The following is a 27,790-nucleotide window of genomic DNA, read 5'->3' as shown; positions in this document are numbered from 1 at the left end:
CATTTCAGTCTGTGTAGCCCAGCAGACTGGCTGCTGAGAGCTATGCTTGCCTGCTGGTTTGTGAGTCTGCAGATGCATGTTCACCCACTCTATGCAAACATGCACACTCTCTTTTTTTCTCTCACACTGTCTGGCATATTTTCAGAATAACTCTTCGAAGACTTTCTGAACTGCTGGGTATGATCATCTGATTATTATTTTTTTAACTGGGAACATGTTTAGTCCAGTGTTATTTAAACAAGCTTATCTATTTGATCAAAGTCTACGATCTGAAATTTGAACAGGGTAGGTAGGGTGGCTGGGTGGGTGAGGAAATCTATCAAGTACATATTTATGTGTGTGCTGCTGTCTTAGCTGTGTGCCTGCAGAGGTACAAATTGCTTCAGAATAGGTTTGCAAATATAAATAATTTTGGCTATTTTAATAGAAGTTCTGAAGATATAGTATTATTACTAAAATAAGACCGTTTTTAGTAAACTTTTCTTGAAGCTATTAGTGACCTGCATATTGAGTTTTTCGGTTTCTTGGGTTTTTTGAAGGTTGTGTTGAGTAACTGTGGAGTTGTTTATAGCATAGACTTCGCTAGTATTCAGAGCATAGTAACTGGAGCCCATATATTAATGCGTTTAGGGTTGGCATTAACCTATTTCACTGACTGAACCACAGACCACATCAGTAAAGCTAGAGAGCTTGAAACAGTTTCTCGGGGTTTTCATTTAGCTGGTTCAGGAGAACTGGTTTGTGCAAAGTTAGAATTATATGGAATGAGATTGCAAGATGAAACATGCATGCCACACCTTTTCATTATGTTCTCTAGCTTCCTTTTTTTTTTTTTTTTTCTAAATATAACTTTGAGAGGCATTTTAGTTTATTTTAAAGCCGTTCCCATTTGATTATTTTAGATTACTTGATTTTCTAGTCTGATTTCAGAATTCAAGTTTGCTGACCTTTTGTTCACAGGATTAGGAAAAAGAATTTCCTGTATTCAATTCATGTCTCATGCCATCAAATAATTTTTTCCTAACTTTTAGGATCTTCCTGTAGCAAGGTCTGAGGGATGATTTGTTTCACCATTTTATAGCCTAAAAAGAAGCAGAGAGAAATTTCTAGGCTAATCTAAAGCTTTTCCTTACTTTTTAATGCTACTATTACACTGTAGTGACTTTAAGTTGTTATTACTGATGAAAGTAATAATAAAGAAATAGCAAATAAAGAAATCTTTTATTCTACATAGATATCATATGCCCTTTATTTTTGTTAGCTAGTTTTATTGACCGAGGCTCAATACACATGCACACACACACATGCACACTTGCACACACACATTCTGCTTTGCCCTGTCTGAGTTACAGCATAGTCCTACCCAGGGTCATTACAATGTACACATTACATATTTCTAGCAAACATGAAAATGAATCAAACAGGAGGAGAGATAAGCACAGATAGATTGGAGCCTGCTGAGGAAATAAAAGGCAGTAATCTGCCTGACCACTGGACTACTCTTCCTGGCTGGATTAAGTGTTCTTTCCCGTTAGTTACTGCAGAGCGCTGGCTACCCTGAAGTGAAAAATTTAACAACTAGTAAGAATGAAGTAACATTTAGAGGAACAATTATTTGCTATAACTCCAAAAGTAATTGTTTCTGAAAAGATGTATAAACCAACGTCGGCACAAGGCAAGAGTTCCTGGCTCATGGCCAGCACCTTGTAATGCATATTAGTACAGATGAGGAGTTCCTAAAAGTTAGAGAGAGGGAGGGAGGGAGAGAGAGAATGTGCGTTTTCAGTGCTCACTCTGCTGTTGTTTGTACCCTCCTCCTTGCTGAGATTAGAAGAATACCTGTGTAGTGCTGCTTTATTGTGATTTCTGCTGAGCCTCAGAATAGCTTCTGGTATTTTTTTTAGGTGGACTGCCAGCTGCCGATCTTGCTGTTGACAGTAAAAGCAGATATGTTCCTTTCTCACTGCCATTAGTGCTGACCATGACCCTTCACACCAAAACCTCTGGAGTTACCCTGCTGCACCAGATTCAAGGCACCGAACTGGAGACACTGAGCAGACCTCAGCTGAAGATTCCCCTGGAAAGATCGCTCAGCGACATGTACGTGGAGAGCAACAAGACAGGAGTTTTTAACTACCCAGAAGGAGCCACTTACGATTTTGGTACTACGGCTCCAGTGTACAGCTCTACTACTCTCAGTTATGCCCCTACGTCTGAATCTTTTGGGTCCAGCAGTCTGGCAGGATTTCACTCACTGAACAATGTCCCACCAAGTCCAGTGGTGTTCTTACAAACGGCGCCCCAGCTCTCACCCTTCATCCATCATCACAGCCAGCAGGTACCCTATTACCTTGAAAACGAACAGGGCAGCTTTGGGATGAGGGAAGCTGCTCCTCCAGCCTTCTACAGGTAAATGCTACAGAGAATTTTTCTTTCTTCTTTAAGCAGATGAATTCAGAAAATTAAAATGTGGAAATCTGTATGCACTAATATTTTCTTTCTGTGTAAAGGACCGTGTGATTTAACTGAATCTTCCACGAAACCTAGACCATAAAAAATACCGTAGAATAAAACAGAACTGTAATTCACAGCTCACTCTGACTGTAAGCTGTAAATTTTGAAAACTGTACATAAATGAGAAACAAATTGGATAATGAGTATAACTCCTTATTTCCTGGAAAATGATGAAATCCTATTTGATTAAAGAATGGCAAACAAACTTCCTGTTCTAATATACTAGTATTACTGTCTGAAGTATACGAAAAAGACTTCCACCATCACATATTTCTGGGTGTGAGTGGTTGTTTGTTCAGCTATTAGGTGGTAGTAAGAGTATTTTTCTCCTCTGGTTTCCTTTACAGTATGAGGAGAGAATATAGGAAGTGGTTCAGAAGCACAATATCCTTCCTAATCAAACTGTTAAGAGTTGACTCAGTGACAGCATTTCAGTCAGTATCTTCATGAGCTATCCTAAGAGCTGCATACAAATTAAACTTCATTTTTCATTGGAGGGCGATATGTATTCACCAAAAATCTAGCATTCTGCGTTTCAAAAATAGAAGATCTTGGGGGTTTTTGTATTTTTGTCCCTCAATAGAAGTTGTGGGTTTTTTTGGTCTGGAATAGAAAGATAAAAGTGTCGTTGAAGGGGGGGAATATTAAATCCTCGGTTTAAATATTTATTGTCAGTTGTGAAAACATTTATGTAATTTTTGAAGTGGCAGAAATTGATAGAACCGTAGCTTACAAGAAAATATAGTTATACACACCAATACCCACACTGTTAATGTCTGCACAGTGTTAATAGCATAGTTTTGCATCAGCTTGTTATACTGGGCTTCATGAAGTGAATCAAAGGTAAGTTAGATGTAATCTTTTTTTCCTAAACTCAGCTGTTTATTTGAGAGATACAGGTGAGTTTGCTAGAAATGGTACGACTCTGAAAAAATAAAAGCAAGTTCTTTTTCCCTGTTGAGGGCCAGACTGCCAGACTTATTTGCACAATATAACATGTTACTGTGAACAGCAACATATGTTCTTAAAGACAGTGTAAAGACAGCCTGACTAAGAATCTGTTCAAAAAAACCAGATCATGATTGCACTTTTTGAAAATGATTAATCAATTTTGGGGAGCAGATGCAATAAAGACTGGTGAAATGATAGATAACGGTTATGTCAGACTGTCCAGTACAATGATCTGTTAACTGAATTGGTTCAAACAAAATGCATTTTAGTGCAACTGAATACAGTACTTCTAGGAAGAGTGAATACATGTCAGAGCATGAAGATTTTGAATGATTACCAGTGACTTGAGGGGGAAACTGCACTTTGCGCTAGATTAAAGGGGTTTTTTACATGAACGTCCAGTGCAAAACTATGGTGAAAAGTGGGGAAGTGACCTTAGATATGTAAACAGTGGTGTAGTGAGTTTGTGAAATTGAAATACACAAGCAGAAAATATCCTATGGTTGGGGTATTTTACTTCAGGAGGAAACAAGCCCAAGAATCACCTGGAAACAGAAGCTGAACTATGGAAATAATGTCCTTTTATTTTTAAACAGTGAATTGACATCAGACACTTCAAAATAAAATTAATGTACTTTTTTAGTTTAACTACTGGTGCAAACATGTAAAGCTAGTGCTGGATTCCCCATTTCCTGACACTTCTGATCAAGGATGGGTATCTCCCTTGAAGATGTGTTTTAGCCATATGCAATTGATGAGGCTTAATGCAGCAGTAATTAGGTGAATTTATGATCTTGATATGCAGGTGGTTTATCTGCACACAGTGTTATGCAAATGATTTAATGGCCCCTGCCAGCTATAATTCTGTAAAGCATGTCTTATGTGGTAATAAGAAACGTGTATCAAAGGACTTGCTATGATTATCTTTTGTTAACAGGCATAGTATTGTTGGGATTCAATTGATAAAAGCTTTGCTTTTTTTCCTTTTAATTTTTGCAAGATTCTATTTAGAAAGTTATTACACTCACAACCTAAAATATTAGGTCTTTGTTCTTGTGTTTTGGCACCAATAGTCTGTTAAAAATCATTTGCATAGGTGTTCAGTGTATGGGAAATATTTAAATATCTGATCTTGGGATTTAAGAACAAGATCTTTAAAAAATATTGTAATGCATGAATTTCCAATTTATTCATTTGACTAATCTCACTGGTTTCAGTTGGGTTATGGGAGACAGTTATGGGGCAGTGTAATCTGGCAATGAATAAATTGATGTTGGAGACTGGAAGATGTTTAACCACCAAAATGGTGAGTTTCTGGAACAATCTACCAGTAGGAGTGGTAAAGGCAAAAATTCTCAAACCAAAAGCCCTAACAAAATTTTAAATGGATCATGATCAGTTTATGGTATGGCTGCCCGCTTCTGTAACAAGTAATGTAACCTAAACCCTAGAAAGACTCCTCTGCAATTCTCATTTACCTTTCTATGTAATAGAATTTTGCTGTTTGGTTTGTAAAACAGAAATATTTACATGGCATCATGCTATTACACTCTGGATTTGAGATGAAAATACTGCATTCAGTAATACAAGTGGCTAGGGCAATAAATAAGAGTTGTAGGTTGGATCTGAAGTTATATTCTGTTAATACTTGGATAAAATGTTAAAAATAGTCAACTCAAAACACTGTATGGGATAAGGAAAACTTTTAATGTCTATTTATGTTGTTAATAAGTATTCAAAATCACGCTGACTATAGACACATGTGTAGCTACATGTGTATAAATTCTGAAGGTATATTTTATTTCTTTGAAATAGCCTTTCCTTTTCCAAAAGGCTTTGTCCTTTGTCTCTTATTGCAAGAAAATTACAGGCTTCTATATCTAGCTGAAGAACATAATGATACATAAAGAAAACAATGATTTTATAAAGAATACCAAAAAAAATACCAATCTCCTCCTTATTGAAATCTCTAAAATGTGGGGCATCAGAATTTTAGGAAAAAAAAAAAAAGGGGCTTAATTAATTAAAATTGTGCTGTCTTTAACTTGACCCCTTTTATGTCTGACCTTGTGGCTGTTTTTATAGGGAGCCAAACTAAAATACCTTTCCCTTATCTTACAATGTCTGTATCTTCCAGTAAAAGGGAGAAGACGTAGTGCTAGTTATGTTTTTAATTCTCTTCAAATCTTACTTGTATTTTATTTTCTCGGTCATTTTTATAGTAGTTTTTTATATTAAATGCTGAGTGGTAGTTGATTATTATTACAGGAAAACTTGTACTCATGGATATTACAGTAAACTAATTGAAAGATTTCTTTTGTTCTTAACTATTAAATTTGAGTTCTGGTCATTTCTAGTTATTTCCTTGTGCTATTCAGCAGGTTTTTGTTCATTCAGGTAAAAACCAATAAGCTTTTCCGTAGCTAATTTACCTCAGTAAATTCCTGCAAGCAACAGCAAAGATGAATCCTTTTTGTTCTGCCAGTGTGTGGTCCTGTGTCATTCCATTGAGTTTGCACTCCTCAGTTCTGAGGTAAAATCGTGTCTGCATTTCAGGCTTTCTGTAGCCTGTGTTTGGTGCTGCTTCCAAATTTGGCCAAAACCCATGTAAAAATGGACTGCACCTACCAGCTACCTGATGAGGGAGTTGTCTGTCAGTCTGTAGTGAGTGAGAGAGGCAGGGGAAATCAGTGTACAAACAGAAATACCAGATGAAAAATCATTCATTGCTCTCTCACTTTCAGTGGCTAGTTTGTAAGTATCTCCTAGTACCTCAGGTTCTAGGATTAAATAAATATAATGAAGTATTTATTTAGCTTTAGTCCCAATTATAATACTGAAATTGTCTCTGAATCATTTTAAAGCTGCTGTTCCAATCAATATGATCACAGCTTTAATTTTTAATGCTTGCTGAAGTTGAGAAAGATTACAAATGTTTATTGATCCTTGTGCTGTAATTCATAAATCAATCAGTCCAAAAACCAGTTACTTAACCTAATATGTATTATTTACCTTGTCTGATTCTTTATTAATCTTTATAGCTGTTCATGTTGAGTTCTAAACAAAGGATTTTTCCAGATTTTAAAATTAAGAGTGTTACAATGAATGCAAAATTCAAAGATTTTTTTTTTTTTTTTTAATGTAGTATGAGGGATTCCATAACATGAAGGAGTACTATGTAATGTAGTGTTTTGGGTTTTTTTTTTTGGTTTATTTTTCTCTAAAGCATCAATCTGTTCTAAGGTTCTCTCTTGAACAGTTTGAGTGTTCAGGCAGTTTCTTGACCACTTGGAGTGTTCTTATTTTTAGAGCTTGTACTTATATCTCTGACAATTTTGCAGCAATGGATGACTGTAATGAAAGACACAGAAAGACATGGAGTTATCCTATCTCATGGAAATGTTGTAAAGATAAACCTGTTAAATGTTCTGAGGTACTCATTATAATTATGAGGGACTTGTACAAACCAACTTTGCTGTTTCTGCAGCTCTTAGAGGATGTGCTGATGTGGATCCTGCTGCAAGTGTGTTTTCACCATAAAGTCACCAACCCATATTGTTGAGGGGCATATGTGTTCTGTGCCTCCTTGTGCCCTGAATAAGGCCAGGCAGCAGTGTAAAGTGCTAAAGGAGCTGTTACGCTTCCTCATTATCCTCCTTTCTGCCAAGGCAGGAAGATCTCGCCTCCTCTCAGAGATTCCTTTTCAAAATTTTCTTCTTATTGAAAAAAACTTTCTTCACTTCTTTATCAGATATAACTTCTGCATAAACCACAGACCCATGAAGTGCAAGTGCTTTCCATGTGGATTTAAAACTTGTGGCTAAAAATATGGTTGTTGAGGCAGCTTGTGTGGCTGGGGTTCATCTGATTAAATGTAGACACCTGGGTCTTTATTCAGTTTTCCACTCCTCAGGCATGTGGTGCCATTTGAGAGGCTGTAAAGTCAGATGGGTCTAGCATATATGACACAGGACATACTATGTAGCTATACCTTTTTGGAGTTGGAGGTGAGTGTCAGTGAGAGTCATCACCTAAAAGTCCTCAAATGTCATGTGGCATGGACAGCAGCATCAAACCTTCACATGGATTCCCTTCTTAATCTGTGGAGACACAGAGAGAAAGAGGCACTGCAAACACACATTGTTTCTTTCTAAGGAACTTGATTAAAATAGGCCAGGTGCATTAGGGTCTAAAAGTACAAGTTTCTCTTTCTGGCTAAGATGGTTAAGGTGACTCGTTATGGCACAGATCACTACTAGATGAAGATGGATGCCCAGTGATGTCCAAAGTTACGTGAGATTAATACCACCTGTACATCTTCTGTTTCTAAAGAGTCAAAGTGGTCACCGTCTGTAATTTCCTCCATTCAGATAGACACTGCAATATGTCTCTTGAAAGGAAAATGGGGAATTGACTCTGTGTCATTGGCCTTGATCAGTCTTGTTCTGAGGCTATTGAAATAGCAAACACTGCTGGCCATATCTGCTCTGATAGGGAAAGCATTAGTTGCTGGCACCAGTTCCTTCAGCAATTGCAAAGCGAACATCAAATGCCAGCATTTTTTATTAAACCAACAAGAAAGGCCAACCATAGCTAAGGCATAGTTCCAAACAAACACAGAGTCCTGCAACTGAAGTGCTTCCACTTCTTCTAACAAATGAAGATTTTAGTAATTTTGGTAATATGATTCTGTTGACAGTAAAGCACTGAAACTAAACATGAGCTCCCTGGTCTGTCTGCAGGGAGTTTTCTGTTATCTATTCAGGCATCGGAACTGCGATTAGAGAGGAGATGCTGTCCTTCAACGTTCTCATTTAAAGTGCTGCTTTCATTGCATTCATTACAGGGGCTGTTTGTAAAATTTGCTGTACAGAGAGAAGTCACATATGGGGTTGTACACTATCCCTATGTACTTCCAGTGGCCTTTGCAGTGAGCTGCAAAGGGTCATAATTTACCACAGCTCATTAGGAACCGTGATCAATGTGACACTAGGCAAGGCAAGGCATTTCTGCTTTTCTGCCAAGCTCAGATGCCAGTTGCTGGGAGGGTTCTTACATCATCTGACTCAAGATATTTCTTCTTCTGGTGCAAGATTATGAATGTGTGAGATACTGCTTGCCAGATTTAAGCTACCACATACTACAGTGATACCTGTTAGATACAAGATTATGAATGTGCAGGATAATCGTCTTCATTGACAAGATATTGGTAACAATACAGGATTCAGGATTGACCTGAGCATTTTATTTTAAACTTTTACTAGAAAAAGGAAATATGGTACTCAGAAAACACAGCGCTTAAATATGACTGTCCTAAACATAAATCCCATTTGATAGAAGCACATAACAATTGCAGTGGTCTTCCAATCATTGCAGTGACAGTCTTAACTAATGACACAACAGCCAGTACTATATAAATAAGAAAAGATGAAGGTGTCTCCCTTTCCTCACTGAATGGAAACAGTAAAGGTTGAAAGTCAGAAGTAACTAAGAAGACTTCTTAAGCAGTTGGTGACAAACCATGAGCAGCTGTGCATGTAACCACTTCATGTCTAGTGGGTGGAATGTCAGACTACAGCGGCTGTTCCAAGCATGCAGTCCACCTCGAATCACACAACATGTGTAGAATATGTCACATTCTGTTTCCATGTACTGCTGTCTTGCAGTGCTGCCAGCTGTCAAAATCTACCTCCCAAGGACCTTGGCAACAGCATCTATGCAGAGTAACTGTTGAATGTGCCTTCCTCTCCCTTTGAGGATGACATACCAGTGAACATCTAGGCAGCACTGGGCTGCATTTAATGCCCATGCATTTCACTTCCCATTCATAAACTATATAGTAAGCAGTGTATTTCCCCATCTTGATAATCATACTCAAATAAGGAAACTGTTTTTAATCACTTTTCTACATGGAAAAGCAGTATTTCTCCTCTGAATATTTTTTCAGTGTCTCATCAATTTGCAGTGCAAATGTCCAGTTTGATTGCTACTTCCAGTCTTCCCTCCCTCTTATTTTATTACTTGCTATCCTGCAGAAACACTGCTTTGATCACTGCAGCCACTTCAGTACTGATCTATGCTACTAAGACATGACTATGGAAAACTTTCTAGGATGCTCCAAAAGAGACATCACACCTAGGAAGAAAGGGGGATGGAAATTTACTGCAACATAGGAAAAGTCTCAGCTCATGCTAAATAAAAATAGGAAGATGCTGTGCAGAAAGCAGCAGCTGCAGAATATGTGGCATATAATTTAGGGCCCAAATCTTAAATCACAAGACTGGGAATCACATAATATGCTTTGCAGATAGCCTCCATTGTGTTCCTTATATATAGCCCTGTTAAAATTTTAATATATAGTATGTACTGTTTTCTTTCTATTTCTTTTTTTAATTTTTTTTTACTTTAAATGCAATGCAAGTTTGTGAGACAAGATATATTAATTAGTAAATCCATAAAAATTATTTCAGTTTTTAGAAACTTCTTTAATTCTTCAAATTGATCTGTAGACAGATGGAAGCTTAGAAGGTGCTAACTCTAAAAATTGTAATTTAATTTTACTACCAAAGACAAGTACTATAAAATCTGATCTTTGGCAAAAATAAAATGTCACATAATACCTTGTCATCCATGTTTTCGGTTTATAAAGCTAGTAAACATTCCTAAAACATTTGTTTTGCTGAGCCATCTTGATCAAGCAGTATCTAGTTATTATTCAGTAACGTGTATCAGCCGGTGTCTAAAGAAAATGAATTCAGTTAAGTGTTGCCTGCTTTGGTTACTGGTTAACACTTAAACTTGACAATAAGATCCCTGTTTCAAATTACATGTCACAGAATCCTTGTATCCAGGAAACTGTTGTGGTGGCAAAGAATACTATGGCTGAGAGTGTTTGCCAAATCTCGGTATCTTTGGGGAGCTAATATGTCAAAGAACAGCTTTGTCTGTTTGCTTCCATTCTGCAGTAAAATGATACTCCTCCTTCAGCCAAACTGATAAACACAAGCAAGGAAAAATCTGTATGTTGCCAACATAGAAGCCACTATAGCAGGTTTATTACCTTGCAATAGTTTTGTATAGTTTGGATTATTTAGAATTTACGAGTTGAAAAGTATTTATAGTTTTGTCTTCCCATGCAATGAGAAATATAATCCTAATTTTCATCTACAGGGGTATCAGTAAGACATAAACCATGCAAATCCTGGAAATGGTGGTTCAGCAGAATATTAAATATCTGAGAGCATTCTAATTAGGTTCATGGAGAAAGGTGATGAGATAGAAACCCATATAAAATAACATATCTGAAAGTTTTAATGGCAGCAATATTAGAACCAGTACAATTGAAAGAGGCTTGTAGAAAGAATATCTGCCAGCCATATTGCAGTTTAAGGAGTCAAACATTGTTAAAGCAATTTACACATCGATCATTTAAGTTACTATTACTATTTTTTCTTCATCCAAGCAGTAAAAAAACCAAATGAAGTGGAAATAAATCTGATTTTGTAGAGAAATTTTTAAACACCCCAGAGCAAAATTCCACTTTTTTTTACAGCTCTAGTCTAGTCACTGCTTACTATTGTCTGTATATGTTCTGCTATTTTTTTGGTTTTTGTCTCAGGTTTTTTTTTTAAGATGTTGACAAAAAAGGTATCTAAGTATCATGAAGGGAAAGAAAATCGTGCTATACTCATGCAGAAACCCTCAACTTTTTAATGGGACAGCCTAGTCACCTTTGTATTATAGATATACCTCTCATATTTGGTAGTGTGAGATGCTGTCAAATCAGGGTTGTTTCTCTTTGATTTTCCCCAGAAAACCTACTTATATTTAAGCTACAAATGTCTCGCTGTTCATAGTGGGAAATTGTTTGCATCTGATAGCTAAATTATATGAAATTTCACGTGTCATGCATGCTCCATCCTCTCTCAGTGATTATATATATTGCCTTGATTGCAAAGGCATCTTTCTCTGACAAGAAGTGTGAGGTTGCTTCATTGCATAGCTGCATGTCTTTTCAACAGGACTTTCTCTCAATTATTACTGTGGGCTAAAGCAAGTTACTGAGAGATGAGAATCACAGAGTAATGTAAATTTGAAGGGGCCTCTGGAGATTATCTTGTAAACATCCTGCTCAAAGCAGGACTAACTTCAAAGTTTCATCAGGTTGCTCAGGCCCTTATGCAGTTGAGTTTTGTAGTTACAGAGGAATGGAGACTCCACATCCACACAGGACAATCTGTTGCAGTACTGAATCACTGTTGCTGTGAAAAACTTTTTCCTAATGTATAGTTATTCTTTGCCCAAAGTTGTGTCAGATGTCTCGTGTCCTTTCACTGTGTGCCTCCATGAAGAGTCTGACTCGGTCTCCTTTGAAGTCTCCCATTAAATAGTTGAAGACAGCAATAAAATCCTGCCTGAGCCTTCTCTTTGGAAGATTAAACACATTCAGTTCTCTCAGCATCTTCTCATGTGTCATTCGTTCCAGCCGTCTCCTCATTTTGTGGCTCTCTGCTGGACGTGCTTCAGCTTATCAAAGACTATCTTCAGCTTGGAAACCCCAAACTGGAAACAGTTTTGCAAGTGCTGAGGGGAACAAGCGTTGCTCTCATCCTCCCGTCTCTGTTTATATTAGTACAGCCCAGGACATGTTTGGCTTTCCTTGCTGCCAGGGCACACTGCTGACTCCTGTTCAACTTCTCCACCAGCACCCGTAGGTCATTCTCTGCAGAGCTGCTTTCCAGCCCCTTCTGTATTTCTGCAGGGGGTTACTCCATCCCGGGTGCATGGCTCTGCATTTTCCAGTGTTGAATTTCATGACATTCCTGTTGGGCCATTTCTCTTGAGGTCCTTCTGACTGGCAGCTTTGCTTTGCAGCATATCCACCACTCTGCATGCTCCCTTCCCCTCAGTTTGATATTGGTCATTAACTTGCTAGGGGTGTAATTTCTCCCTTCATCTCTGTTGTTATGAAGTATTCAGCTCAGTATTGATTGCACAGGAATGCTACTAGTACCTGGCCAAATTTGAACTGCTGATAAAAACCTGTTGAGACTAGCAGTCTAGTCATTTTCTGCCCACCTCATATTTTGTCTGTGCAACCCATATCTTACTACATTGGGAATGAGAAAAATGGTCTCTCTTCTGCTTTTAGTGTCCTTCTGCTTCATCTGTGTTAGTTCTAAAGAGTTTGGTAAAAGTCACACCAGAAAAATGCAGTAAAAAAACTAAGTTTGCAGGATAGAAGGTGGGGACAGGGAGTAGATAGTCTCACTGAAGAACAGAATGGGGCGAGTGAAGAAATCTGGTGGGTCTGGTAATGTAGAAACTTTGAATCTCTGGTGAAGTGCTGTAGCCATCTGTTGTGAACTGGCATACAGAATGTGGATGAAGAAAAGAGAGAGTGCTCTAGTAGGAGAAAGTAGATATTATATACCGACCTGAAAGAGTTTGGGGTGGACCAGAAGAGTAAAGTTGAAGGAGAAACCCCAGAAGAAGACTGAGCTGGAGATAAAGAGTGGAATTTGAAGGTAGTCTGGAACTGAGACTTGGACTGGGGGGTAGGGACTATAAACAAGACTGCAACAACTCTGCAAGCGCGTGTTGCAGAGCATGGGAAATAAAAAAGCTGACAGGGAGAAACAGGGTTTATGTTGCTGGGCCTATGTAGAACAATCTTCCTCCCAGCAGATATGTGCAACTCTTGCATTTTATTCCTCTCTATTACAGATTTGCCCAGAAGGTAATGGATTAGCCTGGCTGTTGGTTTGTTCGGTCACCCAAGTGGCAGAGTCTGGTGCTGTAGATACGAGCTTCCATCACTCCTGAAACACCAACTGCCACTCAGAAAGACTCGATAAGATCCTGTTCTGGGTGTTGATTGTTTAATTTCTTTAAAACCTTGGTATTTCTCATGCACATATAGAAAATATAATAAAATTACATCAGTAATATTGTAACATCAGACTGATATTACAAAGCTGAAGCATGCCAGAACTAAATTTGTGTGCGTATATCTTTCTGCCTAATGTCCTAACATGTGAAATGAAGATACTACTGTTTACCACACAGGATCCCTATGAATAAACATTCATTAGTGTCTATGAAGTGCCTGTTATAATGAAGAGTGCTATTGAAAATCACATGTGGAAAATCAAGAAGACTGTTTTCAAAGCAGGCTTGAATGAGAAAGAAGACATGACACTACATATGAGTGAGGGGGAAAACATCAAAAATATTGAGTAGGTGCTCAGTCAGTGACTATGATTTAGGAAACTAATAATGGTATTACTAAACACAGTATCTGAAATGGAAAAAAAATGGTTTACAGGCTTGTTAAACACATACGCAACATTTTTCTTGGAAAAAGTACAGCAGAAATTAATTTTCACTTCAGTCCTTATATGGAATTGTATGTTCAGCTACCTTGCATTTATTTATTTGGTAGGTAGATAAGGGATGACTGCACATAAACAAGGAGTTAATGCACTAGTTTTTCATGTTCTCTAATTTGTTTCTGACATGAACTCTGAGATATGACCCTCAGTTCATTGTATTCCTTACTTAAGATGAAAGATTTTGCTGGTTTCATTTCAGCAAAGCACTGAAGATCTAATTCTTCAGAGGGGGAGATACATTTCAGTACAAAAAACAGTACCTAAGCAAATATTAAATGCTCTCTGCACCCTTTTATTTTTTTTTTTAAAAACATTTAAGAAAATTACTTAGGCCAAGACTGCCTTTTCAAGATATAAAACTTCTCTGTATGGCTAGCACCAGCTTCTTTATTATTTAGTAAATGGAAACATTAGGTATTAATAGCTTCAAGCTGTTTTCATGTATGACCCATTTCCTGACTCATACATGCCTTGTTTTCTCTCTCTCTAATTCACTTTATTGTCAACAAATGTGGATCTGTCTGGAAATGGCAAGCAACCTGAAAGCTGCATTGCCTAAGAGACTGGCCCCAATTCTACGCTGTCCCTCCTGGTTGTTCCAGAACTAAAACCCAGGAGAACAGAGCAGAATTAGTTGTCTTGTTTATTACAGGGGAAATATGGTAAGAAATAAGTGAGAACAGGTCTCCAACAGCTCTGCTTCACGACTTCTGACAAGAGCCATGTTTAAGTCATTGTAGGGTAGACTTGGTACTAGATTATTTGGTGAAAGTCTCCTTGTACCAGAGAAGTTCCTCTGTCTGCCGACTACTTGGTACTTTTCTGATGATGTCAAGGGGCAAATTTTAAAAAATAAGGCTGTATCCTATGGCCAGTTCTGAATCCCAGATTCCAAATCAGATTTTTCCTTACAACTTTATATCTCTGAGTGTGAGATATATTCAAGACTTTTTGTAACAACTGAGACTTCTTAAAAAGTGTAATGCTAGACATAAGTTAGTCAAACTAAAACATGCCAAGTAGAAATAAAAAATAGAAATATGGATGTAATGGAAAGGAAGTAAAGTATTTCAGTGCTTAATAAATCTGAAATCAGTAGTTTTACTGTACACCTCAGTCATTTCAGCATGGTCAAGAAATGGAGGTTTTATTTACTGCATACTGTGAATCGTTATGCAGGAATCACTCAGAAATGTTTAGAACAGGTATCTCTGCAACTGGGAAATGAAGTGTGCTGTCCAGGCTTTTTGTCTGTTAGGCTCTACACTAAAATTGTTATGGGGAATAATTAATTGAACAGGTACTTTTATTCCATTTTGGTACTATCTGCACTCTCAGGCTATTTTCTTTGCCTGTTTAATCCTTGGATTTTCTGAGGATGTGAAGTGCTGTTTATACCATGAGACATGCACAGCTGCTGTATAGAAGGAACAAGATGTTGTACAAGGTGATGTAGTAAAAAAATTAATTTATGCTTGCAATTAGAGGTTCTGAGATAAGTTTGAAGTTCAGTACAGATTCAGATACACAGATACAGTTCAGTACAGAAGATCAGATATTAATCCTCATATTGTAAGCTGAAGTCTAATACTGAACTGAATTACCACTCCACGAAAGAAATTTCTATCGAATATGATTTTGCATAGATCTAATCTATAAGCCTATTTCAACTGTATTTTCTGACCAGATGAATTTGTAATGATGAGAGCATCCTGCATCCATAACAAGATCGAACTATTGTGATGCATTAATTTAGCAAGCCTAACTTATTACATCCTTGTAGTTACTACAGAGTATGTTTGAGGGGAATTGATGGATTTTGAAGGATAAATAAAACATTGCATTAGAAATCTTGCTGCTAAACTTGAAATTACTATTTTTATTTTTTTTTTTTTTCAAAATAGTAATAACAATTGCTTAAGCTCTTAGGACAAAATTAAATTCATTTTCTTGTCTGGGAATATGCCCTTTTGCTTTTTTGCATCTGCACATATGTATCAAGGGGTTTAGCTGAATTCCATCTGCCAAGTTCAGGAAAATATCTCCTGTCTCCTTAAACAAAACAGAACCCAAACCATTTGTTACAAGGTGCTTTGAATATGTATCAGATCTAAACCGAAGCCTACTTACAAGTACCTATTCATACACTGGAAGTTCAACTAAGAGTTGATGCCTATTGTGTTTGGTTGATTGTTGTGGGGCTGCAGAGCTGCATCATGTTGGATGAGATGCTCTTTATCTCTCTTTTCCTATGTCTTTTTATTATCTCCTGACTCGCTAGCATGTACAGCAGCAAGCCTTCTCTTATGCACCATGATGCAGAGTTATGCGTGCTTAACTTTTCAGAGTGGGCTGCTGTGCATACTATCTCACTGTTGGTCAATTCCTGTGGGATGTGTGCTCCAGAGCATGAAGCTGGAGAGAAGCTGAGCTCTTGGGTAGAAATGCAAAGGGTTGTCCACATTTTATCAGCAAGTGAGAACAGGAATCAAGAGATGTCTCATGTGGCAGTTCCCACTGGGATTTGTGGAGCAGTGCTGAGGCTAGAGAATGAAGATGCAGTTAAGATGTCTTTAGTCAGAATCTCTGCACTGTTGGCTTATCTTTCCATTTTACATACTGTACTTTCCAAGATAACTAATTAAAACTGGTTTTGGATCCTGGATTTGGCAACAGACTGATGTTGGTTAGAATTATTTAGCTTTGTGATCTATAAATCTATATAAATTTGTATGTGAAATCAAGTGACTATGGTTTCAAGCTTGGATATCTAATGCTACATGCTTGAATTAAAAACTAAGTACCTGATATGCTAGATGGAGCCAGATGAAGAAAGACGGTACAATTTTATAACGGTTACTGATGTCTCAAAATATTTTTATTAAGCTTAGAACAAAATTAAAAACCAAACCAGAAATGAATCAAAGAACAGAGGCCTTTGGGCAATAATTCAAATATTGACATATTTGTCTTATAGAATACTTTTGTTATACTTTTGAATACATGGACTGTTTGAAAATGAAGCATTAATTTTAGTCATATCTATACCACAATATAAAAAAAGCCTAGATGAGAACCTGGTGTTGTGTCCTAACCTGCTGCTCATTTAGATCATTTTCTGGAAGAATAACGTCTGAAATGTAGAGTGCTGGAAATTTTTGGGACCGTTTTGATGTGAGAAAATGCAAAATCTGTCAGGTTGTTTTGAAGAAAGGTGGGTCATAGCTGCTGGCTACTGCTCAGTCATAATGCAGTGAGGGGCTGAATGGCTGTGAGTGGATCCTGCCTGCCTTTCCAGAGCAGAGGTGAGGAGGGCTGTGCAGCCATCAGCTGCCAGCCTCAGCTCCACTGAGCTGCTGCTTTCCTGGACCACTTTCCTGTGCTCCTTGGCCTGGATCATGGTGGGTTAATAGGTTTGCTGTGATAAGCTTAGTGCAACATCCACTTCCAGCATTTAGCTCTATGCAGCAGAGAATGTTTTGGCTAGAAATGAGTAAATAGATGTTTTTTCAGCCATAGGTAGCCATTAAAGAATATTATGCAACAAACAGAAGTTGAAACCCTGGGTGTTTTTTTTCTTTTCATTTATAAGAAGCGTGCGTATCTGGATTAAAAAAAAAAAAGAAGGTATGATTCAACACGAGTTGCCTGTGTGTCTCATGTGAACAGGTAATAATATGTTCTTAAATGACAGAAGTGCGGCTGCTGTGTCTATAATACTGTACATTTAATTCTGTGTGAATTTGTCTATCTAATAGACTTTTTCCTTCCTTTGTAATTTATATGGCAGGGAGCAATTACTGTCTACCAACAATAAAAAGTTAGAAGATTAATGAGGTGCTGTATTGTAGCACCTCTGAAGCATTTGAGTTTGTTCTCTGTTGCTATGAGGAATAAGAAGTGACACAAATAGATGACATGGATTTGCCAAAACTTCTTAATGCCTTGAAACAAAAATATCACAACACAAAAAGCAAATGCATGGATTTGTCACAGACCTAATTTCTCACACATTGCAGCACAAGTTACCTCAAAAATATGTCAACAAGCATTTTTTCAAACACATATTATGTGCAGTTGGCTACATGAATATATTTCCTACCTTTCATGAGCCACATTCTCTTTGCTTACTGTTGACTGAATAGTCAGCATATGCAAATTTATCTGTGGTCATTATCTGAATGAATAATATAGCTACTTTGGGATAATTTAGATAATGTAGATAGGTAAAACTTACTATTTACTCTTTGGTTAGTACTGATGATTGAGACACTTGTACATGAAAAAGAACAGAAAAATTTGCAGTCTACAAGCGGGAAAGAGAAGATTCAGAGGAAGGAGGAAAAGAACACAGTCCAGCTTTTTAATCTGCTGTTTTAATACTTTATACCATTGTAATCTGTCATTAGTCTGATTAGCTGAAAGCTGTCACTGAAATAGTTTTTCACCTGTCACATTTCTGGTCATGATTCCTGTGGCTGCATTAGTAAGCCGGTGGGACCACACAGTTGGGATCCTTCCTTCTTCACCCTGCATTTTCTGGCGTCCTCACTTGCCTCAAGTCTTATGACTGTGTGTTGAATAGCATTAATTTGCTACTCTGGGCCTAAGTGTCTAGGGCCGGAAATGAAGGGAGAGAATGACTGCCCGGTCTGGCAGAAGTTTGCAGTTACTACTTCTTGGACAAATAAAAATGACAGTCTTTGTAGCCTTTAACACTAAATTTTCAGAAGCGATGTCTAGGGGTTACTTAGAGAGGTGCTGAACGCTTACAGCTCTCCTTGAATGGAAGGAGATCAGTAGAATCTAAGAAAATTAAAATCAGTTTGAAAAATCAGTTTGCCAAGGGTGTCTTAAATTGTATCCTTTATATAACAATCTATTCAGATTCTATTTCTTAATAATTTTATTTTCTGTTTCTTACTCTTCCAATTCTATTTTTAGCATATGTAATTTTCTGTTTCTGGAGATCCTCTATGACAAATGTAATAGATGTTATATTTTATTTCACTGTGTGTCAACAGTGCTTGGCCTTATAAAGCTAGCATACACTTATCAGCTGGGCTGAATGGTGTTGCCAGACTTCACTGCTCTGTTTCAAACTCCAACATGTTTATCACGTGTTTTACTGTTCATTAATATTCAGAGAATGAATTGGCATGCACAGTTGAATTCAGCAATTTCCAGAGCACAAGTATGATTTAAGTACCTCAGGAGGAGCGCAATGTTTCACAACGAAGTACACAAATTTAATGAGGCATCATATTTCTGTGCAACCATCTTACCTCCATTTTGACTGAAAGGAAAAACTAAAACATGCTAGTTTGAGGTCTATGTCTTCCCTACTAGAATCCAGACCTCTCAAGATTTAAACTTGACATAATTTGTTCTTAATTTTTCTTAACAGAGGAAGAGTGTATAACAAGCTGCAAACCACAGGTATTCTGTTGGTCTGACAGCACCAGTATGCTGTGAACACATTTAGCAGGCCAACTCTGAAGGTGAAATGCAGCCCTTCTTGTATGCAGTGACTGGTTGGTATGATGCATTTTCAGACAACCTATTTGTTTGCCTTTTGTCATGCTTTTGCACCTGTTCTTTATTGGTAACACTCAGTGATGTGCTTTTGTCCTATCTGTTACACTTGTTATGTTTTCAAGCATATGGTGTTCAAGGCATAGCTGAATTGCTGGGATGCATGTTTCTTGTACATGGGCATCAGGTAGGACTGATGATTCACTTCGCTGGGTGAAAAACTGGCTGGATGGCCGGGCCCAAAGAGTTGTGGTGAATGGAGTTAAATCCAGTTGGTGGCTGGTCATGAGTGGTGTCCCCCAGGGCTCGGTGTTGGGGCCACTCCTGTTTAACATCTTTATTGATGACCTAGACGAGGGGATCGAGTGCACCCTCAGTCAGTTTGCAGATGACACCAAGTTGGGTGGGAGTGTTGATGTGCTCGAGGGTAGGGAGGCTCTGCAGAGAGACCTGGACAGGCTGGAGCCATGGGCTGAGGCCAAACGCAGGAGTTTCAGTAAGGCCAAATGCCGGGGGCTGCACTTGGGCCACAACAACGCCCAGCAGCGCTACAGGCTTGGGGGGGAGTGGCTGGAGAGCTGCCAGTCAGAGAGGGACCTGGGGGTGCTGATTGACAGCTGGCTGGACAGGAGCCAGCAGTGTGCCCAGGTGGCCAAGAAGGCCAATGGCATCGTGTCTTGTGTCAGCAATAGCGTGGCCAGCAGGGACAGGGCAGGGATCTGACCCCTGTACTGGGCACTGGTGAGGCCGCCCCTCGATTCCTGTGTTCAGTTTTGGGCCCCTCACTACAAAAAGGACATTGAATGACTCGAGCGTGTCCAGAGAAGGGCAACGCAGCTGGTGCAGGGTCTGGAGCACAGGTCGTACAAGGAGCGGCTGAGGGAACTGGGGGTGTTTAGTCTGGAGAAGAGGAGGCTGAGGGGAGACCTCATCGCCCTCTACAGCTCCCTGAAAGGAGGTTGCAGAGAGCTGGGGATGAGTCTCTTTAACCAAGTAATAAGCGATAGGACAAGAGGGAGTGGCCTCAGGTTGTGACAGGGAAGGTTTAGACTGGATATTAGGAAGTATTTCTTTACAGAAGGGGTTGTTAGGCATTGGAATGGGCTGCCCAGGGAGGTGGTGGAGTCCCCATCCCTGGCGGTGTTTAAGAGTTGGGTTGACTTAGTGCTGAGGGATATGGTGTAGTTGGGAACAGTCAGTGTTAGGTTAATGGTTGGACTGGATGATCTTCAAGGTCTTTTCCCACCTAGATAGTTCTGTGATTCTGTGATGCTTCTGTCTTTTCATCTGTTGATCAAGTGTTTAACCACAACATGAAGAGTACCAGTCTTGGACTGGTACTTGGCTTTTCATCTGCTGCTGATAGTGCAGGCTAGCTATGGCCTGCAAGGAAGTTAATCTGTTCATATCATTGGGACTGTGTGGGTCCCAGGTACTAGTAGTTTGGTTTGATGAAACTGGTTTAAGCACAAATAGGTCCATACATTTTGGAACTTTTTTTTTTTTTTTTTTTCCAGCTGGGCCCTAGACTGTGCATTGTTAGTCTAAGGACTGCAGAGGCTCTGTTTCTAGGGTTTACTGTAAGGAGCTGCAGATAAACCACGTCTTCTGGGGCAAGTACGTAAACATTTTTACATGCAGGTGTCAGATTTCTCCAAGTGCCTAGTTCCTTCCCAGCTGCCTCTATCACATCTTTGGACTTGGCACCTCTGCTTAGTCTTTTTCCTGTATTCTTGATAGCAGCTGGCATAGGGTGGCTTGTCCTGGCTGGTAAATTCTTTGGAAAAAGACTTTTGTCTCTGTGCTTTGTCTCAGTTGGTTCAAGAGGTCTGTATGTGCTCTGATGAACTTAAAATCACTACTCTAAGTAGTCTTCTATTTTGCCAGCATTTATTTTCCTGTGGCCTAGAACCCTCTGATTTCTTGTTGGAACCATATGTGGCTGTACCAGTGTTTTGTTTCAAGAGTTCATTTTCAAATGCAGTGTACCCCTTGAAGTTACATTTTCAGTTTAAAATGTCATTTTAAAGGAAAATAGCCATTTGAAATGATAGATTGGCTTAGACTGGAATTTTTGCAACGTTATCTACATTGTATTACACAATCTGCATTCCTATTTAACATATTTTCTGAGGTTGTGTAAAGGAGAACATTTATATCTTTCAAGCATTTTACTTTAAAAATGTCCTGTTTAATGTTGGTCATTGAAAGATTTTCCTAGGAATTTAGTGAAGCTTTGGAATTGCAGAGAGGGCTTGCCTAAGAGTAAAAGGAACACGTGAACCCATAAAAGTCCTATAAAGGCATAGTGAAGGAAGATTTATTACTGATTCCTGTGTTTCTGCTGGCATTTACCTTTGAAATAGTCTGGAGGTAAGTGTAAGAATCTGCCAGCACTTCCTGAAACACCCTTTTCAAATCTATTGAGTGCATTTTCCTTTCAGATGGTAAGATTGTGCTAGTTTATCTGGATGTTAGAAGAGAAGAAAAAAATAGCCTAGTGGCTGAGTAATTCTGTTTGGCAGGAACAGTGAAACCTGGAGAAAGGACTTCTGGATGTGTTATGTTCTTATATGAAAGACTGAACGTCAACATTTTCACAAAAGTAATATTTTAATACTAAGACTGATATAAGAAATGCTGTGGTACAACTTTTCAGTTTATGCTTTGAGGCTTAGCATAACTTTAATGGAGGCAAGGGTGACTACTTACTTGTAGAAGCGTCAGAGCTCTAGGATATGCACCAGAGATTGTCAGCTGAAGCTGGCCTTTTTTTTTTAATGCTTCCAGCTTTTCAAACATAATTTATTCTTCAGATTTTTTACACTGAAGTGAGATGTCCTGTGTCCATGCTTCCAGAGTGTTTGCCCGCCAGACCCTCCACTTTGACACACTTGTGGGCACCGCTGATTGCCACACTCAGGCCCCTGTTGCTTCTGTCCCCAGAGCCACACAGCCACACATCAACTCAGTATTGCTGCCAAAAATTTATATCTGTGCAGTGCCCAGAGACGCTTTGTCTGTCAGCAGATTTTTCATCAAATTTGGCACACTTTTAGACAATGGATTAAGGTTTTTCCTCAGATTATATGACTCTACATACACCAGAGCCTGTGGGATTGCCTAACTGAACGAGAGAGATGGTGTCAGAGACAGATAGTGCCTAGACAAAACTGTGCCTGGCAGGAGGTAGAAATGGGCAGAGAAACCCTGAGCAAGTTGACTGCTCATTATTTTAGATCCTAGCAAACTGGATCAAAATATTTCACTGGTGGTGTTCCTTAAAGAGTAGAAAGATCATCCAGTGATCAGGGATTCAAAAGACACGTCAAAAAAATAATTTGCAGAGATTTTACTCCAAAGATAAAAGAGCACCATTAATTTTTAAATAAGCAAATGGTATCTGCCAGTTGTTAAAAGCAGCAGAGATCCGTAAATGGGCCACTTGAAATGTACGTATCAATATAAGAGGATGTTTTTCTAGTGCTGCTTAGCACAACAGAATCTGAAACATTAAATATTTCTCAAATTCACTAAGGGTCAGTGTGGTGCCCAGCCTTTGAGAAAGGGAAAACTAATGCACAAGTACAATACCCGGGGAGTTACTAAGTAGGGAAAAGGACTGCAGAATAAAAAGAATGGTCTAAGCAGTAGAGAAGATCATAAGCTAAATACAAGTCAACAGAGCAATCTTTTGCAGAAAAGACAAATGGTATTCTGTGAACAGAAAAACAGATGAACAGGTCAATATGCTGTTGTAGGAGATACCGGCAAGGCCTCTTTCAGAGTTTTATGCCTACTAAGGGGCAAGCAAAGTCCTTATGAGAGCGGCAAGAGGATGGGAGAATTAGAGAGGAGACTCTGGAAGGGAGGCTGGAGGCTGGGAGGTGGCATAGCAGGAGCCTTACAAAGGGAAGATGTGTACTAAGAGGACAGCAGCTGAATTGTTCTCCAGGCTAACTGGAAAAAGCTGAGGACAAATGAGCTTAATTTCCAGCAGAGAGGATTGAGGCTGGAAATTAGGTAGTGGGGCAGCAAACAGTCCATGGAGAGAGGCTTAATCATTGGAAATGTTGTAAGGGCAAGTTAAAGCAAGTTCTCATGGGGCAGGTCTAGATATATAATCTTTTAAGCCATACTCTGTCCCTTCTTTACTAAATGCTAGTAGATAGCGATGCAGAGTATGTCATTTCTGTAGATGTGTTTCTGACACGTTCAGCTGGAGACTGCAGGGCAGTTTGACTGCTGGTGGAGTTAGCAGCAACTTCTGCTCCTGCTTAACACTGCAGAACTGTACATGTGGATGTGTCTGTAGAGTCTTTTTGCTTATTATGTACATGTTTATTTCTTGGTGTTTGAATATCTTTCTGTCAAAAGTTTTTAAACTGGGATTTCTGCAAAATGAAAATCCCACAGAAAATATTTTTCCCTTGAAAATAGGAGAAATATTCTTGTATGAACTTTTTCTTTGCAGAAACTAGATTTCTGTGCTGATTTCAATAGTCTTCAAAATATTAAGAGGATGGTGTTTTTTTCTTATTTCAGAAGTGAAATTCTGGCAAGAAATATTATGGCATTTTTCACATATTAAAGCTTGCATGTCATCTCTCAATTGGTTCTTCAAAGATGTGTTTCTGGCCTCAATTTTATCCCATGGGCAAAGTGTTCTGGCATACAGGACCTCAGGGCTCCAATGGGAAGGGTTACTGTGATGAAGGATTGCCTTATAAGAGGTGCAGTCCCAGTCCAGAGGAGAAAAGGCAGAAGTAGAAGTGCAAATTATATAAGGCAAGGCCCTATACATAACTTAAATCTCATCATTTTAAAGATATTATAAATAAATATATATTTGTGTTGGTTTTGTTTCTGTTTTAGCACTTAAAATTAGCTGCTCACCACAGAATTTTAGAAATATTAAGTTTAGCCTTGGTAAAAAATATATAATTTTGTCCTTTTATGATTAACAAGTTATACATGGTCAACAAATGGCAATACTAAGGTCCCTCAATCCTTTAATTACAAATCTCAGTATATGCCTATGGAACTGGTGGGTCAGGTCAAAGAAAAGTAGGATTGTATATTAACAGGAGTAATCATGGCAGACTGGGTTACAATGGTACAGGGAGAGGCAGAAGAGTGCAGCCTTCCTTCCCAGGACACAAGGAAAATAAGTAGTGGTGCATGGAGAAGGAGCGCTTTGGATGATGTGCCTGTGGGGAGTCTGGGCATCGGAGAAGTAGCCAGGCAGAGTCAGGCCAGGCACTGGAGGAGAGGCGTTTGTCTTTTCTGGACAGGGAGACTGAGACTGGAAGAAAAAACCCAAAGGTGGAGGTAAGACTAAGATTGGGACAAGATGATCTAGGTGGGTCAAGAGAGAGCACTTGACAAAGAACACCTGTGGGATGACAGAGCAGACATTCCCACTTACAGCAGTGGCAGCAGCCTCTGTGTATTTACTAGCTTTTACTTCTCCTAAACTGGTGTAGAATAAAGGACCTGTAGTGTCACTACTTACAGGCCTTAGGAGGTATCACTGACATTCTTCCTCTGTTGCTCAGGAATAAGAATGATCTCCTGCCATTGCCTGCTGCATTAAGGCAAGTGAGAGGTGCACCAACAAGTACCATCCCTAGCGTCTGTGACTGTAGATATGAGGCAGAGGATAACATTTCTGGTTTTCTAGATGTTCTCTTTAGAAGATGAGAAGCTACATGCAGAAAAAATATTATTTGCAAACTTGTATTTTTAATAAGCCCAAATCAAGGTGACTAGTGCAAATCTTATTTTGACCCTTTGTGCCTTTGTGTTTATTATTTTTATAATTATTTTCATAATTATAAGGTAATCCTAAGTGAACTGCTGCTTTAATATGTGAAAAGGATGAACTCTGGAATGTGTCATGCTCATATAGTGAAATATGTCATTGTTTGTAAATTCTTTACTCCTCACAAAGACATAATTTAAAAAAAAGAACAAGGCAAAAATTTCAATAATACTAGGTGAAGGCAGCTGATTGCTGGCCTGAAGAACTAAGTTCTCTGTCTAATTTTGTCACAAATGCTCCTGAGAAGTTCAGAAACCATTTAAATCAAACTCCTCACAAGTATTTTCCTGTTGTGTTGTAATTTTCTTTGTGCTGAATGGAAGTCCTGCAGTCTGATGTATTTAAGTGTTGAACATTTACCCTTGGAATTGCAGACAAGGGAAGTAGCACTCTGAACATTCAAAATCCTATTTAATGGTGGGAACTTAAAAAACCGAGGTTGCATATAACTCAGTATCTAATTTTGACCTTAATCTCTCTCAGGCTCATTTTTTATCCTTTTAACTCACAAGAATATTGGAAAAATACATTCATTAGCACCTGTTAACTGCTAAAATAGTGGCACAGAAATACTAGAAGGAAATTAATTCTAATGTTATAGCTGAATTCAGATAGTGTGCTGATCATAAGGATCCAGATGCTGAACAGTCAGGAAAAAAAAAAAAAAAAAAAAAAAAAGACAGAATAGCTTCTCATTTAATACATTATTTTTATTCTGTGCACTGATGAGCTGTTGTCCTTGCAATGTATGGTCATATAATTACAGATAACAGACATATCCACAGGAGGGATAAATGAAGCTTTCAGTTGCATTTGCAAGGTGCAGTACAGCCATGTGCTATATTTAAAATCTTAATCTTCTTTTAATATATATTCATATAAAGCATGTGTCTGGATGTTTCTGCATTCACCTTATGTACAGAAAGAAATTATTAAGCTTCTGTGCATAAATAGAAAACAAAAAGAATGCCATTGCTTCAGAACTGTTTGAATTCTGGGCTACTCTGTGAGGTACAGCTACACCACCACTCTTCACTTAAGATTAATGAAAATGACCCTGAGTGAGTTGTAGTTTCAGTTGCAACAGCACTGAGAAATAGAATGAAACAGAACCAGTTTCTCAGTATTTATTTCAAAGATTTTTCTGTATAAATTTAAATTTCAAACCTGTTGAACCGACAAATAGATTGAGCTCTTTCCTCTTTTAAACCCACTCCCCATGCCCCTGCCATCCCCAAGAAAAGCTTCCACATTTTTCAGAAAGTTGGACAAACTTCTATGTTGTCAAGGGGATCAGCTGCAAAACATTTATAAACCATGGAAAATCGATCCCAGGAGTGGGAGTATGGAAGAGGAAAATATTGAAAATATCCAAATTCACGTATTAAGCATGTGAATGAGCAACCTGGGCTCCCTCTCCCTCCCATCAATAGAACCTCCAGGAAATGTGGCTGGAGATGCCATGGACCACATAGCCACTGTGTGTAGACACATCTCTCTAGACTTTAATCCAGTCTGCAAATATTAGTGACAGATCTGAAAAAAAAAAAATTAAATTTGTCAAAAATGATGTTTTAAAGGACTGAAGAGATGTGCAAATTTATAGTGACTTTAGCAGATAGCTTTAGAGGAGATTTTTCTTCACACATGGCATGGTTTAATTTTGACATATCCAAATGTAGTATTTCAATCACTCATTTTAAAATTAACCAGAGTTAAGGATGAAAGACTTGATAAAACTAATGCCAAAGGAAATGTTTAATTTAATGTTGAGTAAGAAATTTTGATGACCTAAGAAGATATGCTTTTGTTTTCATGTTGACACAGTCTGTCCTCAACACTACCATTTCTCGGTCAATACTGAGCTATTTCTCCTAAGGTATTTTACTTTATTTACCAAATAAAATTGTATTTTATTCTAGTTCTAAAAAAAACATTCCAGTGTCTTCTGACTATAAAATAAATTTTCTGATATGTGAAATACTGTCAATATTTCAAGATTATTTTATTATTTATCTTTCATATAACTTGATTTATTTGAATTTTTTTTCCTAATTTTCTCTCCTGTCAGTTATCATTATTTTCTTTTTCCTGCACTGGTGGTTTCCTTGCCTTTTTTTTCTTAGTTGGCCTTCACATATATCTTCTGTTATTTTAAAAGTAGTTCTTCGTATTGTCTCTCCTCATTCCTTTGTGTCAATTATTTCTTCACCTCATCCGTTCACTACACTAGCTTAGGGTCTTCTACACAGGTAGTCCTATTTAGGTGTTCCTGCACTCACCCTGAAGGAGGAGAGCAGATATGAGCCAGATCCTTGAAATGAATGAGAGAGAATCATAGAATCACAGAATGGTTTGGGTTGGAAGGGACCTTAAAGATCATCTAGTCCCACCTCCCACTAGACCAGGTTGCTCAAAGCTCCGTCCAGCCTGGCGTGAACACTGCCAGGGAGGGGGCAGCCACAGCTTCTCTGGGCAACCTGTGCCAGGGCCTCATCACCCTCACCATGAAGAACTTCTTCCTTACATGTAATTTAAATCTACACTCTTTCAGTTTAAAGCCATTACCTTG

The 27,790-nt window shown here is 38.4% G+C and overlaps 1 protein-coding gene across 1 annotated transcript in view; it reads left to right on the top strand.

Moving 5' to 3' along the window:
* Positions 1-27,790, top strand: part of ESR1 (estrogen receptor 1) — a 163,476-nt gene that overhangs the window by 44,442 nt on the left and 91,244 nt on the right. Inside the window, 1 exon segment of the mRNA XM_074896545.1 lies at positions 1,905-2,409. Within this exon segment, the coding sequence (XP_074752646.1) occupies positions 1,982-2,409 (428 nt within the window). The 5' untranslated portion in view covers positions 1,905-1,981.

The sequence above is a fragment of the Athene noctua genome, chromosome 1, assembly GCF_965140245.1.
Source record: "Athene noctua chromosome 1, bAthNoc1.hap1.1, whole genome shotgun sequence".
NCBI classification, from domain to species: Eukaryota; Metazoa; Chordata; class Aves; order Strigiformes; family Strigidae; genus Athene; species Athene noctua.
Note: the sequence above shows the minus strand (reverse complement) of the source record. Positions and strands in the feature narration are given on the sequence as shown.